At 35.1% G+C, this 19949-nt stretch overlaps 1 protein-coding gene across 2 annotated transcripts in view; it reads left to right on the forward strand.

Annotated features, from left to right (window-relative positions):
• The window catches only part of SLC12A2 (solute carrier family 12 member 2), a 105759-nt gene that overhangs the window by 70069 nt on the left and 15741 nt on the right, over positions 1 to 19949 (forward strand). For both annotated transcript variants that reach the window (XM_034960444.3, XM_034960445.3), the window contains exons 16-19: positions 4095 to 4206; positions 7706 to 7846; positions 13813 to 13919; positions 17727 to 17806. In XM_034960444.3, coding sequence (XP_034816335.1) covers positions 4095 to 4206; positions 7706 to 7846; positions 13813 to 13919; positions 17727 to 17806 — 440 coding nt within the window. The remainder of the gene's footprint in view (positions 1 to 4094; positions 4207 to 7705; positions 7847 to 13812; positions 13920 to 17726; positions 17807 to 19949) is intronic.

A 19949-nucleotide genomic window follows, 5' to 3' on the forward strand; every position in this document is an offset into this window, starting at 1 on the left:
GATGTCAAGGATGACAGAAAATAGAAATTATTATTTTATGTAAAAAGTTGTATCCTAGAACTGAGAGTATGACCAAAAGCCTATGTTTATTTGCCATCAATTAAAAAAAAAAAAAAACCTCTTGCTTTGGCTCATTGTAGTAAAGCCAACATTAAAAAAAATTTATTTTGGGGCATGTTGGTGCATGCCTGCAATCCCATCACTTTGGGAGGCTGAGGCAGGAGGATCACTTGAGCCTAGGAGTTGGAGACCAGCAGTTTGAGACCAGGCTAGGCAACATAGTGAGATCTTGTCTTTACCAAAAATTTACAAAATAGCCAAGTATGATGGTGCATACCTGTGGTCGGGAGACTGAGGCTGGAGGACTGCTAGAGCCAAGGAGTGTCTAGGCTATAGTGAGCCATGATTGCACCACTACATGCTAGCCTGGGCAACAGCGAGACCCTGTCTCAAAAAAAAAAAAAGTTATCCCAGTTTGGCTTTTTAATTTTTATTAGAATTATACGTGAGTATTGTGTAAAGAGGAAAAGCTAGTCTGCAAGGTTTGTCATGAAAATCAATAGTTGCCTGCTCCTCATATCCCTCTTTCTCTCACAACTACAGGTAACCATGTTATTTACTTCATAAATAGCATGCTTGTCTTGCTGCACAGTAGTCCCCTGTTATCCACAGGGGTTGTGTTCCAGGACCCTCAGTGGATAGCTGGAACTGCAGAGAGTACTGAATTTGATTGTCATGAGTCAGACCACCTCTTTGTTGTTGTTCATGTCTTCTATCCACGAAGTTAGTGCCTTTTCCATCTTAACTAAGCCCTTATTGCACATTACGGCTGTAACTTTTACAGTTTGAAGTGCAGCAGCAAAACTAGCATGAGTTTCTTTTTCCTTCCTTACAGTTTCACAGTTAGAAGATTCATTTTCTTACCGTAGATTTTAGTAACCTTTGCATGTAATTTTTTTTCTTTCCTTAAGAACTTTCACCTTTTCACTTAAAGGAAGCATTTTACAGTTTTTTTTTTTTTTTGGTATATTCAGATTGCCAGCATCACTACTCTTGTGCTTTGAGGGCATCATGAAGTAAAATAAGAGTTGCTTGAACACAGGCACTGCGATATGCAACAGTTGATCTGATAACCAGGACAGATGTTGGGCAGGCAGTGTCTGTAGCACAGAGACGCTGGATAAAGGGAGGATTTATGTCCCAGGCCAGATGAAGCCAGATGTTGAGAAATTTCACCACACTACTCAGAATGATGCATAATTTAAAACATGAATTGTGTATTTATGGAATGTTCTATATTCTGAAACAATGGAAAACAAAGCCACAGATAAGGGGGGACTAGTGTACTTTTTGATTTTTAATTTTGGACATTATCAACTGATATCTTTCATCTATGTATGCCTGCCACATGCATGCATCCTTACCTTTATACCTCATCCTCCCAATACATTTTATATTATGATTTTGATTAGGTCATATTTGGTATTTATATTTTTAAGACTTTTAAACATGCTGTAACAGCTGAGCCATGTAGTAAATTATTACTGTTTTTTCTTTGCTACATAGCTTTTTTGTTTTCCCTGAAACTAATAATTTTTCTTCTTCCTTAACTATATTCATCACTGTCTTAACCTTCATCAAACTTGCCAAAAGATTTTTGTTGTCTTCACCTTGTAGTTTCTTACTGTTTACTGTTTCTTTAATTTGGGTTTTGGGATTTAGCCTGGTCTGAAATGAAGTATCTCTAATACTTGGCCAGGGAAGTTCGGCATTGGTGAGTGGAGCTTGTCAGTTGAAGTCCTTAATGTAGATTAATGTGGCTTTGCTGGTTCTTTGAGGAATGTGATTATCTTAAAGGCTTTCTTTTTGATCTGATTAGATTTTCCAGAAAAGATTATTTTAATCTTCTGCTTGTAGGTAGAGAGTTCTGGGAGCCAAGTGGGGAAAGGAGCTTAAAGGTTTCAGGGTTTAGTATATACATGTTCTTTAAACTCTTCTATTAAATGTAGCTTACTTCTGCCCCTAGCTGTTGCTGGTGACTCCCAGACCAGGGGCTCTCTCCAGCAAATAAGCCCCAGCTTAGTAGGGTTGGGGAGGTTCAGGGACAGTGGCAATGATTTAGTGATGGAAATGATTTAGATCCATCTAGTTACTTCTTGTGTAAACTTTTACTTTCTTTAACACACTGTTCCTGCCACTTCCAGAGGGACCTACTGTTCCTAACTCCTAGGCATTTTGGTGATTTTTAGATGTGAAATCAGGTAGTTTCATAGCTTCCTCATGTGCTTTTCAGATTTCATTTTTTTCTGATTTGTCAAATCCTTTACTTTTCTTCCAGTTGCTTTCTAGCTTTCAGTATTCCAATGCTATTGTGCTCTAGATATTTTTGTGGTTTGTGCCTTTGAAAAAAAATCTCTTTATGCCGTGGAGAGTTTTGAGAAAGGAGATAACATCAAGGTAGATGTGCACTCTGCTGCTGTTACTCAAAGTCATCCCTAATAAACTTTGTACTGTACCATTTTTGGTATGATCAGACTGTACCAAATAATATCTTTGTGGTTTATTATTTAGTAAAGGTAGGGGCTACAAGTTAATTTCTCACAATAACGGGTTCTATTAGGGTATGGGTTAAACTACTATAACAAAAAGACTGAAAAATACAGTGGCTCAAACAAGAGAGACATTGGTGTCACATGGTAGTCCACAAGTAGACAGATGGTTCATAGCAGGTAGGCAGATTTGCTGTACTTTGGTCACTCAGAACCCGCGTTCCTTATCAGTCTGCCATTCCCTAGCTGTTTTTGTTCATGTGGTCAAAGTCATCACTGCATCCACAGTCTAGCTTTCTGGAAAGGGGGAAGAATGTATGGAGGCAGCACAGCTTCCTTTTTTAAAGGACACGCCCTGGAAATAGGAACATACTTATGGGCTATAAGTTAGTCATTGGGCCACATTTAGCTCCTAGGAAGGCTAGGAAATATACTCTCTGGCTAAGGAGTTAATGTAACTTGCTAAAGCTCGAAAGTCTGGGGCATGATTTCATGTTTGATTGCCTCAAAGCAACTCTCCCAGACAGAATTGCTTTTCCAGCTCATTTGCTAAAATTCTAAGTAAGATGGTATTTTTTGAAAAGTCGTTATTTAGGTTTTCATCCTCATTTTAAGGACTCCTGTAAAAATTAACGTTTAAGTCGGAAATTGTAGTCTGCAATTCACTTTCTGTTATAGTTCATTTTGATTATATAAATCCTTGTCTTAAGGAATTTTTGCCAATCTGTTTGGACCTACCAAATGGAGACCTGTATATTTTTTACATTAAATATCAGTGATTTCCATTTCCAGTCAGTGAAAATCAAGAGCTACAAATATATGAAAGGCATGCCACTGTCTCACATTTGCAAAGGCAATTGAATTCAGTTTTGGCTTTCATCATTGATAGCTAGAATTCAAATTTCTAGTTCAAGTAGAAATCTTTTTTTCAACATAGGTGATTTTACTCATGGGACGACAGTCATTAATGTTAAGCTAGATTAGAGAGGGCTGATATCATGAAGTAGTAATAATTATGAAGTGATCAAGCTAAGAAGGAAAGTGACCTGTTTTGTACATGAAGGCAAACCTGTGCTCACAGGAAGTTTTGCAAACTCTGTGAAAGAATTATTAATAGAATATTTATTGCCTTTAGAAAATGAAAAATTGTTACATATTTGAAGACAAGGCAGTGCTCGCAGGAAGTTATGCAAACTCCGTGAAAGAATTATTAACAGAATATTTATTACCTTCAGAAAATGAAAAATTGTTATATATTTTTTTAACTAGCATGATAATTTCTTTCTGTAATACCTACCAGAATCTTGATGTATAATAGTACCTATTATTTTAGAGGGACATTTGGCATGATGTTTGTTCCAAGATTTTGTTTCTGCATTTCTCATGTACCAAGAAGTCCTGGTTAAAAATAGTCTTTTTGAGAATCCTGTGGCCTATGTCTTAAGGACAGTTGTATACAGAAAGCTTCTTAGGGAAACAACTTAAAATCTTGTTGCCAGAAACACAAATTTATCTAATTTTGTTTGTCTTTTCATCTTAAATTAGGCCACAGTGTCTTGTTATGACAGGTGCTCCAAACTCACGTCCAGCTTTACTTCATCTTGTTCATGATTTCACAAAAAATGTTGGTTTGATGATCTGTGGCCATGTACATATGGTAAGTATCAATTTTGTTTTCTTTTTCAAGTTTTTTATAAAAGTTTTATTTTAGATTCAGGAATACATGTGCAGGTTTGTTATGTAGCTAAATTGTGTGTCACAGGGGTTTGGTGTACAGATTGTTTTGTCACACAGGTAATAAGCATAGTACCCAATAGGTAGTTTTTTGATCCTCACCCTCCTCCCACCCAGTAGCCTCAAGTAGGCCTCAGTGTCTATGGTTCCCTTCTTTGTATCCATATGTACTTAATGTTTAGCTCCCACTTAGAAGTGTGAACATGTGGTATTTTGTTTTGTGTTCCTGTGTTAGTTCACTTAGGATAATAGCTTCTAGCTGCAGCCGTGTTTCTGGAAAGGAAGTGATCTCATTCTTTTTTATGGCTGCATAATACTCCATGGTATTACAGGTACCACATTTTCTTTATCCAGTCTACCATTGATGGGCATTTAGGTTGATTCCATGTCTTTGATGTTGTGAATAGTGCTTCAGTGAACGTACGCATGCATGTGTCTTTATGGTAGAACAATTTATGTTCCTTTGGATATATACCCGATAATGGGATTGCTGAGTCAAATGATAGTTCTGCTTTGAGTTCTTTGAGAAAGCCAAACTGCTTTCCATAGTGGCTGAAGTAATTTACATTCCCACCAGCAGTGTGTAAGTGTTTTCTTTTCTCTGCAACCTCACCAGCATCTGTGTTTTTTTTTTTTTTTTTTGACTTTTTAATGATTGCCATTCTGACAGGTGTGAAATAATTTTTTTATACTAAAACTTTTATGCTGTATATAATTCGTAATTTATAGGGCTGTCTAGATTGGAAATAATTTGACAAGCCAACTTTTTTTTTTTCAGGTAGTTGTTTTTTTCAAAATATTTTTGCCCCTAAATGGTCTTGAAGTAGCATTTTTAAACAGATACTGAATTTTGAGCTCTCATTGTTTTTCTTATTCATTATGAGTAGATTTTAACAAACTGTATTGTCCTTGTAGAGTGGTTTGGCTTTTTGATACCTATGGAGTAGAAATTCACTGTTACTTTTCTCACTAATATGTCTGAAACTGGGCCCCTTCTTTACACCTTATACAAAAATTAAGATGGATTAAAGACTTAAACCTAAGACCTAAAACATAAAAACCCTGTAAGAAAACCTAGGCAGTACCATTCAGGACGAAGGCATGGGCGAAGACTTCATGATTAAAACACCAAAAGCAATGGCAACAAAAGCCAAAATTGATAAATGGGATCTAACTAAACTAAAGAACTTCTGCACAGCAAGAGAAACTATCATCAGAGTGAACAGGCAACCTACAGAATGGGAGAAAATTTTTGCAATGTATCCATCTGACAAAGGGCAAATATCCAGAATCTACAAGGAACTTAAACAAATTTACAAGAAAAAAAACCACCCTGTCAAAAAGTGGGCAAAGAATATGAACAGACACTTTTCAAAAGAAGACATTTATGTGGTCAACAAACATATGAAAAAAAGCTCATCATCACTGGTCATTAGAGAAATGCAAATCAAAACGACAATGAGATGCCATCTCACACCAGTTAGAATGGCAATCATTAAAAAGTCAGGAACAACAGATGCTGGCAAGGATGTGGAGAAATAGGATCACTTTTACACTGTTGGTGGGAGTTTAAACTAGTTCAGCCATTGTGGAAGACAGCGTGGCGATTCCTCAAGGATCTAGAACTAGAAATACCATTTGACCCAGCAATCCCATTACTGGGTATATACCCAAAGGATTGTAAATCATTCTACTATAAAGACACATACACACGTATGTTTATTGTGGCACTGTTGACAATAGCAAAGACTTGGAACCAACCCAAATGCCCATCAATGATAGACTGGATAAAGAAAATGTGGTGCGTATACGCAATGGAATACTATGCAGCCATAAAAAAGAATGAGTTCATGTCCTTTGCAGGGACATGGATGAAGCTGGAAACCATCATTCTCAGCAAACTAACACAAGAACAGAAAACCAAATACTGTTATGTTCTCACTCATAAGTGGGAGTTGGACAATGAGAACACACGGACACAGGGAGGGGAACATCACAAAGCAGGGCCTGTTGGGAGGTGGGGGGGCTCGGGGAGGGATAGCATTAGGTGAAATACCTAATGTAGGTAACAGGTTGATGGGTGCAGCAAACCACCATGGCACCTATATACCTATGTAACAAACCTGCATATTCTGCACATGTATCTCAGAACTTAAAGTTATATATATATGTTTTATAAAGTCCCAAGAACACTTGGGAACATTTACTTACCAGAAAAAAATGGGGGTTGGAAGAAATAGGCAAATTGTGATAAATATCTCTGGGGGAAGTAATATCTCTGGTATGTAAGAAGAACAAAGTGAATGCTGAATTTCTAAGTTCAAACACTTAGTTGCCAATTCTTTTTTGTTTTAGCCAGAAGAAAACTATTAAAAATAATGAACGTTTTTTAATCTGAAAGTAGTTTTTAGTTTTTTGGCATTGTGGTTATTAAGAACAGACTGGATGATGGCTTACCTGTGCTGCATAAGAAATAGGGGTATTTGTTGGATCAGCTTCTCTCTCAATGTCTGTTCTTCATCTTGTCTTGATTCTAGAAGTGTGTGTTGTATACCTCATGTCTCATCCCCAGCTAATTGTTCTGCTTATACAGTGGCAAAGTCAAGGGGTGTGTGTTTGTGTGTGTGTGTGTGTGAGAGTGCGTGTATGTAGGGTAGTAGAAGGATACTTGGAGACACTGACCCCACTTGGGACTTGTGGAGTTTTCTAGTTTGTCTCTGAGCTGATCAGCTAAATCAAGCCTTGAGCATAAGACATTTACAAATGAGACAATTTCCCTACTACAAAAGGTAAATTATATTTTTACTTATTTACATTTAGGGTGTGTACTCTTAAGCTTATTTTTAGATTTTTATATATTTGTGTATAACACATTTTGTGTATTGCTTGCAAGGATCAAAATAAGAGTTACGAGTTAGCAAAGCTCATTTAGTTTCTCCTGTTATTTCATCCTTTAACAGAATTTTGAAGAAAAATGCACTAATATTTTATAGCTCACTTTGATTTTCAGTGATATTCTCAAGTTAGAATTAATAACACAGACATTTGGGAGTAACAAAAACAAAACTAGGGAAACTTTCTGTAGAAAAATAGAAGGTGGTTATTTTACTCTGTATAATCTCTTCATTTGTGATAGCTTCTAACCTCTTTACTTAGAATGGAAACTTTTAATTTATTTGTAAGTCTGTGTTTCTTCTCTTATTCTTTCTACTGGCATCCCTGTGCCTTAGCTATTCCATCAACTCTACCTTTTTGTAATCTTATGTATTAAAAAGACTACATGAAAATAAAATGCTATTATTATACTTCTGACCCTACATTTAGTCACCTGTTTCAAGCCAGTATAACAGGATGAATGGTTTGTATAAATGTGAAGTAGCTTACCTTTTAATTAAATATATTATTAATATTTTTATTCAAAGGGTCCTCGAAGACAAGCCATGAAAGAGATGTCCATCGATCAAGCCAAATATCAGCGATGGCTTATTAAGAACAAAATGAAGGCATTTTATGCTCCAGTACATGCAGATGACTTGAGAGAAGGTGCACAGTATTTGATGCAGGTAACTTTGTTAATGCTTTTCAAATGCCTACATTTTAGATTTGTATAAGCTTTTTAAAACTTTTTAATTCTAGATTTCATAGATTTCATTCTTCATACTAATAAAAATGGCAAATCTTTTTTTATGTCTTTATTAAACTACTTTGGCTCACCTGGCTAGTTCAGTCAGTAAAGCATGAGACACTGAAAGTAAACTACTTGGATTTGTATAATTCAGAATTAAAGGGACCGTAGAAATGTTGTGTTGTTCTGTGTTAATTGTGGAGCTACTTTGTTAAAGTAGAGGTGGGAGGCTCAGAGTATTGTCTTCTGATCCGTTTCTGTTGTGTGTTTCTTAGAACTTGATAAGCACAGGGTTAAGAATAGCCAAGGCAATCTAGGAAGAAGGGACAAGGTAGGCTTGCTTTATAGGAAAGAAAGCCCTGTCAAAAAACTGTAGTGATTAAGACATTGTGGTGTTGAATATAGCGATAGACAATTAGACGAATGGCACAAAACAGAGGAAATAGAGCTATCCGTATCAGAAACTTAACATATATGACAAAGGTGCTATTGAAAGCATGGGCCAGAATAAATCATTATTAACATGAAAAAAAATACTAGATCCTTATAAAAACCACACAAAACACATCTCCAGATGGATTAAACACCTAAATTTAAAAGGCAAATTTGTTTTATTTTTAGAAAAAATTCTAAAACAATTTTATGACCTTTAGCTAGGGAAGAATGAGGCACCGAAAGTTGAGTTCAGTAGTTTTGTAGTTTAAAATTTTGAGATTCTAAAGAAAACATGAAAATAAATGAAGCATAGACCAAGGGAAGATGGTGATCCTAACATGTAATCAACAAAAGATATGGTCCAGAATACAGACAGAAATACTATGTCAGTAACAGAAAAAAAGCGAAAGATATGAACAGAGAGGAAAACTAAATGACAGAAATAAAAATTAAAAGCACAATATACTCTTATTCCATATCCATTAGACTGACCCAAAATTAAGTCTGCCAATACAGAGTGTTAGAAATGGCATAGAGCAAGCTGGTCCAACCCGTGGACTACATATGGCCCAGGATGGCTTTGAATGCGGCCTAACACAAATTCGTAAATTTTCTTAAAACATTATGAGCTATTTTCATGAGTTTTTTTTTAAAGCTGATCAGCTATCATTAGTATTAGGGTATTCTGTGTGTGGCCCAAGACAATTCTTCTTCCAGTGTGGCCCAGAGAAGCCAAAAGATTGGACACCCCTGACATAGAGCAACTGGAAATCTTTGAACTGCTGCGGTAATGTAGATTGGACAACAACGCTGTCCAAAATAGGAAAGCAATCTGGCAAAATGTCCTGCAAATTTGGTTTGAATATTCTAGGACACTCTCTTCTTAGGTGTGCATCTCATAGGAACGTTTGCACGTGTGAAGAAGGCTATATGAAACTTCAGGCCGGGCGCAGTGGCTCACTCCTGTAATCTTAGCACTTTGGGAGACTGTGACAGGTGGATCACCTGAGGTCAGGAGTTCAAGACCAGCCTGGCCAACATGGTGAAACCCTGTCTCTACTAAAAATACAAAAGTTAGTCAGTTGTGGTGGCACACACCTGTAATCTCAGCTATCTGGGAGGCTGAGGCAGGAGAATCACTTGAACCCCTGAGGCAGAGGTTGCAGTGAGCCAAGATCATGCCAGCGCACTCCAGTTTGGGCGATAGAGCGAGACCCCATCTCAAAAAAAAAAAAGAAACTTCATGGCAACGTCATTTGTAATAGTGAAAAAGAATCGGAAGTAACAACCATCAATCACAGAAATGAAAATGTAGTACAAACGTATGGTAGAATTCTATACAGTGGTGAAGAGGAGCTGTATATATCAACATGGATACACCTCAGAAACAGTGCTTAGGAAAAATAGCAAGTTTTAAAAAGTATATGAACAATATGAAGATTTAAATATTTTTAAAATGTAGTAAATTTTATATGTATGCATTTCTAAATAATAGAATACATAGTAAAAATGCAAAGAGAACATGAAGATACAGTGGAGGCTTTACTGTGTTTCTCATGTTTCTTAACGGCGCGGTAGATACATGAATGTTTATTATTTATACTTTATTCCTTTTTGTATGTGAAATATTGAAATATTTTAGGTAGAATGCTACACTGGGTCATATGGTTACTTCTAGTAGGTAAATCTTGCTTCCTTTATATAATTTATAGGAACATTCTGATAGCCAATTTATATAAACAATAAATTTTAGGAAGGAAATGAATGAAAATTTTTCCTTAGAGCAGTGGTCATTAAACTTCAGCATGTGTCAGAATCATCTAGTAGACTTGTTAAAACACAGATTGTTAGGCCCCACCCCAGAATGAATCAGATCTGGGGTGAGGGCCCAGCGTTTGCACTTCCAACAGAGTTTGAGGTGATGCTGCTGATTCAGTTCAGGGACTATACTTTAAGAATCACTGCTCTAGAAAGTCTCTGTGGTATAAATGATTCTTCTGTAAATTTGGCAGGAGCTAGAATTCATCCTCCAGATTACTTTCATCCACCTAATATATTCACTGCAGTGGACCATGACAACTCTATCAGTGTGGGGCAGAGTTTTAGGATAAATAGAAGAGTATTGTTTTGAGAAAAATACTTAGGAGACTGACTTTCTAGCAGAGCTGTCTGAGGAACTATATGAAATATTATTACAAATAGGTGCCGGTTGCCTCTGTACAACTAGTAACTGAAATTTTTAGTGTGAATTGCTGCTGAGAGTATTTCTCTTTCCTTTCTACCTTTGGGAAACCTGTTACACAAAGTGTCAAATGTCTTTTAGTTGTTTATTACCTTTGTCAAAAGAATTTTGTACATTAATTTGTTTGTACAGTGACTTTTTGTATAGTTGTAGAGATGCTGCTTTTAGATGTTATTTGTTTTACTGGACTTACCCTCAATTTTTCCCTGTCCCCTCATCTTTCTAGTTACTAATTATAATCTTAAGCATCTATTTATCATTAAACTAGCAATTAAGTATCCAGCTTCCACAACAAAACTGTTTTGTTTTGTTTTTTTTTTTTGGAGACAGAATCTCACTCTGTCTCCCAGTTTGGAGTGCAGTAGCTGTAGCTGACTGCAGCCTTGACCTCCTGGGCTCAAGTGATCCTCCCACCTCAGCCTCCTGAGTAGCTGGGACCATAGGCGTGTGCTACCATGGCTGGCTAGTTTTTGTATTTTTTGTAGAGATGAGGTTTCACCATGTTGCTCAGGCTGGTCTTGAACTCTGAGCTTGAACAATCCTCCTACCTCAGCCTCTCAAAGTGCTGGGATTATCGGCATGAGCATCCATGCCCAGCCTAAGACTTCACTATTTTAAAAAAGAGACAATCTTTCTTATCAATAAATAGCTTGCTTAAAGACCTCTTTGAGCAAAGGACATTAGCATTGCAAATTTTCTTGTTTTGTATATTTGTATTTCCTTTTCCCTTTAAATTTTTTGTAAGGCAATAGCCACCTGATTGTCAACTCAATTTTAAACCTTCATATTTAAATAGCAAAACTAAATACTTTTTTTGGTCAGCAAATTTTGGCTTAAGATGCACAGAAAACATTGTTAAAGATTTGAAGAAATAACACAGTGGGAATGTTTGAAATTCGTGCAATAAGCTTCAGATGACTGCATTTTGCTAAATAGATTTCAATTATGTAATCCATGAAGAACTCATTTCCGATCACTTAGTAAAGAAGTATGTTCCAGAGAAGACATATTTTCAGTAGCAAATTACTCCACTGATAAACATATTGTTATTTGGACACTGAAAACATAACCTTTGACTGAATAGCTACTTTGATTGGAATTTGCAAAGGATTTAGGGATGAGAGTGATACATGTGAAGTTTCAGTCATTCAAGGGAAAGTTATTGCAGTAACAAAATTGAAAATGTAAGTATACAGAGTACAGCAAGTTGTTATTGTTAACTTTATAAAAATAAAACCTTTTAATTATTATAGGATTGTAACAAATTTCTGTGAGTGACCCTGACAGTATTTTGCACCATTAAGAAGGTACTGGTTATCTTATGGCTTAGTTCTTTAAAAAGTTATCAACCTAAAGATATTCTTGGTTTTCTTTTACTCCCCCCCACCGCCCCAGTTAAAAATATGCTGTGTCTTTAAGATAGTTTTAAAAAACTAAAATGAATATTTTTATCTGCCTCTCCAAGTCAAAGGTGCTTTTAGTATTGAATGGGGGGAAAATTTACTTCTTGAAAGAAGTCTGTATATGGATGGAACACTTTGAAAACAGATGTAAACTTTACAGAGTTAGGGATATTTCTTCTGTCCTAATTATCCCGAGTGGCAGGTCAACACTTGATAAATATTTGAATTACTTTTTTTTTCCAAAAAATGACATAAGTATGTCACAAATAATCCTATGTGTGACCTCACACTATATATAAAAGTTAAATTAGTGACATAAATATGAGAGCAAAACCCATAAAACTCTTAGAAGAAAACAGCAGTAAGACTTCATGGCATTGGAGTTGTTAGTGGATTCTTAGATACGACACCAAAAGCATGAGCAATAAAAGGGACGGATAAAAAATATCCGTTGCTGTTTTATTCACAATAGCCAAAAGATAAAAACAAAAGCGTCTCCCAACAGATGAATGGATAAACAAATGTGTGTGTGTGTGTTTGTGTGTGTGTGTGTGTGAGAAATGGAATATTATTCAGCCATAAAAAGGAATGAAGTTCTACAACATGGATTAACCTTGAAGACATTATGTCAAGAACATATACTGTTGTTTCACTCATGCAATATCTAGAATAGGCAGATTCATAGAGACGGAAGTACATATTACCAAGGGTTGGAGGGAGAAGGGGATGGGTGATTATTAAGGGTTATAGAATTTCTGTTTGGGGTGATGAAAAATGTTTAGAAATAGATAGTAGTGCTGCTTATATAACATTGTGAATATAATTAATACTATTGAATTGTACACTTAAAAATGGTTAAAATGACAATTTTTTAAATTTATCTTTTGCTACAATAAAATACTAAAACTTGTGTGTGCACACAATCTTGGAAATAGAATTTTCTAATGTGTTTAAAAATCTTAGATTGAGTGGATTTTGGGGGATACTTTGGCCCTCTGTGTCTGCAGGTTTCACATCTAAAGATTCAACCAACCATGGCTTGAAATTATTTGAAAAAATAATAATACAACAATAAAAATAATACAAATTTTAAAAATACAATATAACTGTTTATATTGTATTAGCTATTATGAGTAATCTTGAGATGATTTAAAGAATAAGGGGGATTATGTGTTGGTTATATGCAAATACTATGCCATTTTATATAAGGGACTTGAGCATTTGCAGATTTTGGTATCCTGGAAGGGCTGAAGGGAGACCCTGAAACCAATTCCCTATTGTTAAACATACTGAGTTGCAAATCCTGATGAGGTTGCAAGAAAAACTGATGGAATAACTGAGGAAGGAAATTAACTAGCCAGATGTCAGCAAAAACTTTTGCATGATTGGTAGAACAAATTCAGATTTTAGTATTGATGTGATTCAGAACTGCATTCATTTGGACTTTTGTTTATAGTTTTTAATGGCTGTTATCACAATATATAAATGAGAATGACACTGTATTATAATTTTTAAAAATGTTATATTCTCTTTCTCTTAGTAAAAATATGAAAATTTTGGTAGATCATAAAAGTACAAAAATATGTACATTTAGAATTTTTCAAGTGTTTTATTTTTAAATTATATTTTTGTGTATGTTTAATTGTAAGTAATATCAATGGAATAGTATATGTAATTTATAAGTAAATATGAATAGGGAATGCTGAAGAATTTTTGTTAAGAGTGTCTATAGAAGCTGTCAATTTGGAGGACAGTTTTATCACTTCAGAAAACATTTTGTTGAAAATAATATATCTGTAAAATTATATTGACCCTGTATTTTAGGCTGCTGGTCTTGGTCGTATGAAGCCAAACACACTTGTCCTTGGATTTAAGAAAGATTGGTTGCAAGCAGATATGAGGGATGTGGATATGTATATAAACTTATTTCAGTAAGTATCTTTTTAATTCAATAATCTAGTTCATTTAGAAAATGTTAATTTTGAAAGCTTGTCCTAATTTTTGGAGACTGTTTCTCATATAGTCTCTTCTAATGGAAATATAAGAACGAAAAGAATCACACAAAGCATCTGGGTTTTAAATTGATAATCTATCAACAATTTTTTATTGATCTTTATATGTCTCTTTACATACATGCATATATATATATATACACACACACACACACACACATATATGTATGTATATATATATATGTATACACTCTGGCTTCTCATTTAAGTTTGTAAACTTTTTCCTATCCCTCCAGCTGTTGCTAAGCAGAGTTCCCGAATGTCAGACCCATCACCTCCTAAACTATGTCATTATAATGTGCTGAGGAAGGGTGTTTTATCACTGTTTAGGCTTGTTCCCCTTCCAAACAAATTTTGCAGTTAATCATTTGGTTCATTCATTAAGTTATTTACATTTCTTTTATTTAAATGTACTTGTATGTTTTGTTTTTCTACCACCATGAAGAGTTAAGTTTGAGTTCACTGTAACTTCCGTTTTTTGCGTTGTCTAGTGCAGCAGTCCCCAACCTTTTTGGCACCAGGGACCAGTTTCATGGAAGACAATTTTTCCACAGACGTGGGTAGTGGTGGGGTCTGTGGTTTCAGGATGATTCAAGCGCATTACATTTATTGTGGACTTTATATTATTATTACATATTCACCGTAATGTAGACTCAGTGGGAGTCCTGAGCTTGTTTTTCTCCAACTAGGCAGTCCCGTCTGGGGGTGATGGGAGACAATTGACGATCATCAGGCATTAAATTCTCATAAGGAGCGCACAACCTAGATTCCTCACATGCGCAGTTCATAATAAAGTTTGCACTCCTTTGAGCAATTGGTGCCGCTGCTGATCTGACGAGGTGTACTTCAGGTGGTAATGCTCACCTGCCCATGGCTCACCTTCTGCTGTGCAGCCCACCCAGTTCCTAACAAGCCTGGCTCATTACTGGTCCATGACCCAGGTATTGGGGACCCTTGGTCTAGTGCGTTCTTTTTTATTCTTTGCTACTTTGTCTTTCTGGTTGTATTCTGTTTGTGGATTTTGTGGATGTTTAATGTAATCTACCACATACTTTTTGTTTAATAACAATAAAACCTTTTTTTTTGTTTTTGCCAGATTTTCTTCTTAATCTTGAAAAGTACTTCTTTTCCTACTATTCTAAGATTTGCCTAACCTGTTTATCTTGTTTATACTGAAGATAAGCATTCCCTCTCCACTATGCCATACTTGATTTGAGGAGTAGTTTTTTTCTCATCCTAAGCACTGATGAAATAGAACTGTCTGCTTCCTCTTATAATTGTCCTTTAAAAAAAATAACTTTTATTTACAAAGTAGCTTTAAGATTAAAGTTTAAGTCCTATTTTCTCCATGAATTTTGATCTGATCACCCTTTTTTCTCACTGGAGTTACTTCCTTACTGGAACTCCTGTTGTATCTTTGGCTATAACCACATATATTTGCCTGTCTCACATATGATGGTTTTATTAGTGACATTTGAAAAGTCTTTGAGGAAGCAGCTGGATCTCATACTCTACTTTTTAAAGGATCTCTTTATATGGATTAGTAATATATATGATAAACAAGATTTACCAACTAATTGTTAAATGCTTTTAGTAAAATTAAAACTGCTGATGTGTTGTATGTTGTCACTACTGTTGAGTTTTGGTTTTATTAATGTTTTTGTAAGCAAAACCTCATTGTGGCTTTCTAATTTTGTATTCTGTATATATAGGGATTAGGGACAGAAAGATTAATGTGGTCCATGAGCCATGAAACCCATGAGCCATGGGCTATGTTTTTTCCCTCTCAAGACCTAAGAGCAGTGAGATGACGTAATTATCCTAAAAAATAGAAAAAGTGACATTTTTTACAAATTATTTCATACACCTGTCACATTATTAGTTGTAGTTGCTCATAATGGAACACTGGAAGGGGTCTTTCTGACTCTGACTTTCTAGGGATTAAACTGAGTGAGTGTTCTGAAAGTTGAGTATTAGTCTTAACATTATTCCTGTACATTAGGCAGCAGTTAAAGAATAGGTAAAATACTGCTTTCTGGTTTTAGAACCATGTAAATTAATAGCAGTTTCACAGCAGTGACACTGCTCATTCTTTATCTTGTTGCACTTCCACTGATGTTTTAGCTGTGATTTTTAAATACCTTGTGCAATTTAAGTATGCTTTATATATTGTTTTTATTAATAGTATATAAGATCTGAAGCTGCAAATCAATTTTTATAGCTTATAACAAAAACATTTATTTGTTTTAATCCACAGTAAACTTGGGGAGCTATATTCCCTGGCTTTAAAGAAATTGGTTTTGATTTAGTCGATTTATTAACCAATTTTAAAATGCTTATAGTTATTTTTTCTCTAGTATTAATTAGATCTTTCAAGATACAGCTGAGAAAGATTAACATGCCTATTAAATTTATTTCTCCAGTGACTTTGTTAACTTTAGCTCATCATTAGGAATGTGGCCAAATTGTCTCTCCATGATTTAAAAACAACAAAAGACCTTTTATAACCATATATTATATCCTGAACACATTCTTCCATTTGTCAGTAAGAGTAATAATTTGACTGTTTTATTGGATTTTAGCCTTTTTGATTTCATATAGCTGTATCTTAATATATCATTGTTTTTAATATGTCTACATTGAATACTTATTACTTGTGCAATGAAAAATAATAATTAAAGATGAAAGTTAAGCCTGTTACCACTTTCAGAGAACAACATGACGTTTTGGAATTTAAAATTTTTTCAGTAGATTTGAGAAAAACTTGGGTTAAAATGAAGATTTATGCTCAGAACTGAGATTCCAGGGTTTAAGTCTGGTTTTAAAGCTGTCTTCAAGATTTTAATGTATTTTCTGTGTGTATAGGATGCTCTCATTTCTGTTTTTAAAAATGAAAGGGATCATGCCTATAATCCCAGCACTTTGGGAGGACAAGGCAGGTGGGTCACGAGGTCAGGAGTTCAAGACCAGCCTGGCCAATGTGGTGAAACCCTGTCTCTACTAAAAATACAAAAATTAGCCAGGCGTGCTGGTGTGTGTCTGTACTCCCAGCTACTCGGGAGGCTGAGGCAGGATTGCTTGAAACCGGGAGGCAGAGGTTGTAGTGAGCCAAGATTGTGCCACTGCACTCCAGCCTGGGCAACAGAGCGAGACTCTGTCTCAAAAAAAAAAAAAAAGAAAGGGAGAGGTAAATATATATTTGCAGATGTGTATAAAATCTTTGAACCACTGTTCAAACCAGTTTTGTAAACATTTTAAAATAATGTTAAAATTCCCTCAGTCTTTTCAAAAAGAATTTCTTCATATCCTGCAACCTGCTATCATTCGCAGTAGCATCTAGGTTTTTGTGTGTGTGTCTTCATGTATTTCTCTTGGTTTTAATGGTATAAGCCCAAATATAAATATAGCGGGATTCTGAAAGTAGTTTTTCTATAATTTAACTTAGTAGGATAAAAATACTGCTGCTGCTTTAAACCGCTGCTGTAGGTATAATGTCAGTACAACAAAGATCTAAAAAGTAGTTTTCAAGGGTGTTACAGAAGAGAATGTTGTGGAATTTGAAACTAACATACATATCTCAACAAGTGATTTTCAAAGCATGTTTTAAAAATCAGACGTTTAAAGCCGAAAGTAATTTTAGAGATCATCTATTATTTAAAGAGGATAACACAAATTTTTGTGATTTTTTTTTGTTTGTTTTTTCATTTTTTGTTTTTTTGTTCTTAGTGATGCTTTTGACATACAATATGGAGTAGTGGTTATTCGCCTAAAAGAAGGTCTGGATATATCTCATCTTCAAGGACAAGGTAAATTTTGTTGGCAATAAGTTTTTTATTTAAAAAAATATAAACTACTTTGTTAGAAAATTATATTCTCACAAACTGGGCTCTTCGTTACTTTTAATAATTATGTATTGTGGACTTATTGTATGGCATTTTAAGATCACATCTGTTTGGCTCCACTAAAGTTTGTGTTTTCTCTTTGTACCAACCTGGATGATGGTTAGTGATTATTTGGATTGAATAAAATTCAATCCAAAGCATAAGCTTAAGAGAAACAGACATTAGTTAGGTTTGTCTGTTGGCCAGGTTTTTTAAAGACATAAGTAAAATAGCCTGAGGAAAAATTTTTAAATGACCACTAAATCATTAGACATTTTCATATTTATGAAAGTATGCTTTGTACAGTCATATTGATAGAAGCCTAAAGTTTATCATAACGTTTTCTATCTTCAGCAGACCTAATAAATTCTTTTAAAACATTTTTTAATTTAAAAATATTTTTAGATTCACAAGAAGTTGCAAAAAATAGTACAGAGGTCCTCTGTACCCTTCATCCAGTTTCCCCCAATGATAACATCTTGCCTTATCCTAAGGTACTATATCCAAGCCAGGAAATTGACATTAGAACAATCCACAGACCTTTTTCAGATTTCAGCAGTTTTACAAAGACTTGTGTGTGGTTGTGTAGTTGTGTGCCACTTATGTGTTCATTTGTGTAACCACCATTGCAATAAAGATACAGAACTGTTCTGTCACTACAGAGGTCTCCCTATGTGTTCCCCCTTTCTACCTCCCACTATGTACTTTGTCTCCCATCATTACTGTATAATTTTGACATGTCAAGAATGGTATGTAAATAATAATATAGTGTGTAACTTTTAAAGCATTTTTGAAAGTGAAGATTAAAGCCTAAGTAAGGTATAATTACTCCTTTTGCCAACTTTATAAAAACTATGGCCAGGCACCGTGGCCCATGCCTGTAATCCCAGCATGCTGGGAGGCTGAGGTGGGTGAATGACCAGAGGTCAGGAGTTTGAGACCAGTCTGACCAGCATGGTGAAGCCCTATCTCTACTAAAAATAGAAAAATTAGTGGGGCATGCTTGTAATCCCAGATGTTTGGGAAGCTGAGGCAGGAGAATTGCTTGAACCCAGGAGGCAGAGGCTGCAGTAAGCCGAGATTGCTCCATTGCACTCCAGCCTGGGTGACAAGAGCAAGACTCAAAAAATACAAAAAAAAAAAAAAAAAAAAAAAAACCAACTGTGAAGATTTTTATATCCTTTGAAGATTTTCTGGTACTTTAAGAAATTATAAGCTTAAGAAAATTTACATATATAACATATTACCCCTATCAATTAATTAACCAAATCATCAGAATGAGCTAAGCCTAAATACGTAAGAGGTATCTGCTTCTGTATTTAAACTGTTTTAATCTTCCCTCTCTTTACCCCTTTAAGGGCAGTCTGCAGTTTTGAAAAAAGCACTTTGAGGTCTTTATCCATGTAACCAAATATGCATTTTCAGCAATCTGGAGTAGGTTTGGCAAAATACTATTTCAATTATTTCTTGCTCTACCAGAATTGAGGTTTAGAGTGCCTAACTTATACCTGTTAACTCAACATAAATAGTAGTGTTCCCTTTCACGTATCCGTTTGACGAATAAATTATATAGTTCTATCATTTACTGAAGTTTGAATGTGATTGAAACTTTTAAAAAGTATTTTCATGTATTTATAATCATTGTGAAATGTTTTTGAATGCCTTATTATTCATCATTAAGTTTTAAAACAGGAATTTGGGCATAGGAATTAAGAGCATAGGCATTGGAGTCAGGCAAATCTGCTTTAAAAATATCAGCCTTTTCTGTTAGATGTTTTGTAGCCTAGGCAAATTTGATGACCTCCAAGCCTCAGTTTCCTTATCTGTTAAAATGTATTTACCTTACAGGTTGGTTGTTAAGATTAAAAAGAAGATTAAGGCCTGCGAGCTCTTAGCATAGTGCTGGCATGTAGCTTCTTTTGTTTCTCTTCATTTACGCAAATAAGTGATGAGGATTATGGACATACTATCAATTTTATATTATATTTGTCTTTGTGATACATGTTTGTATGGTGGAAACTAAATCTTTACTAACTCTGACAAAAAGAGAAAATGAAGAAAAACTACT

This window comes from Pan paniscus, chromosome 4 (genome assembly GCF_029289425.2).
Source record: "Pan paniscus chromosome 4, NHGRI_mPanPan1-v2.0_pri, whole genome shotgun sequence".
Lineage (NCBI taxonomy): Eukaryota > Metazoa > Chordata > Mammalia > Primates > Hominidae > Pan > Pan paniscus.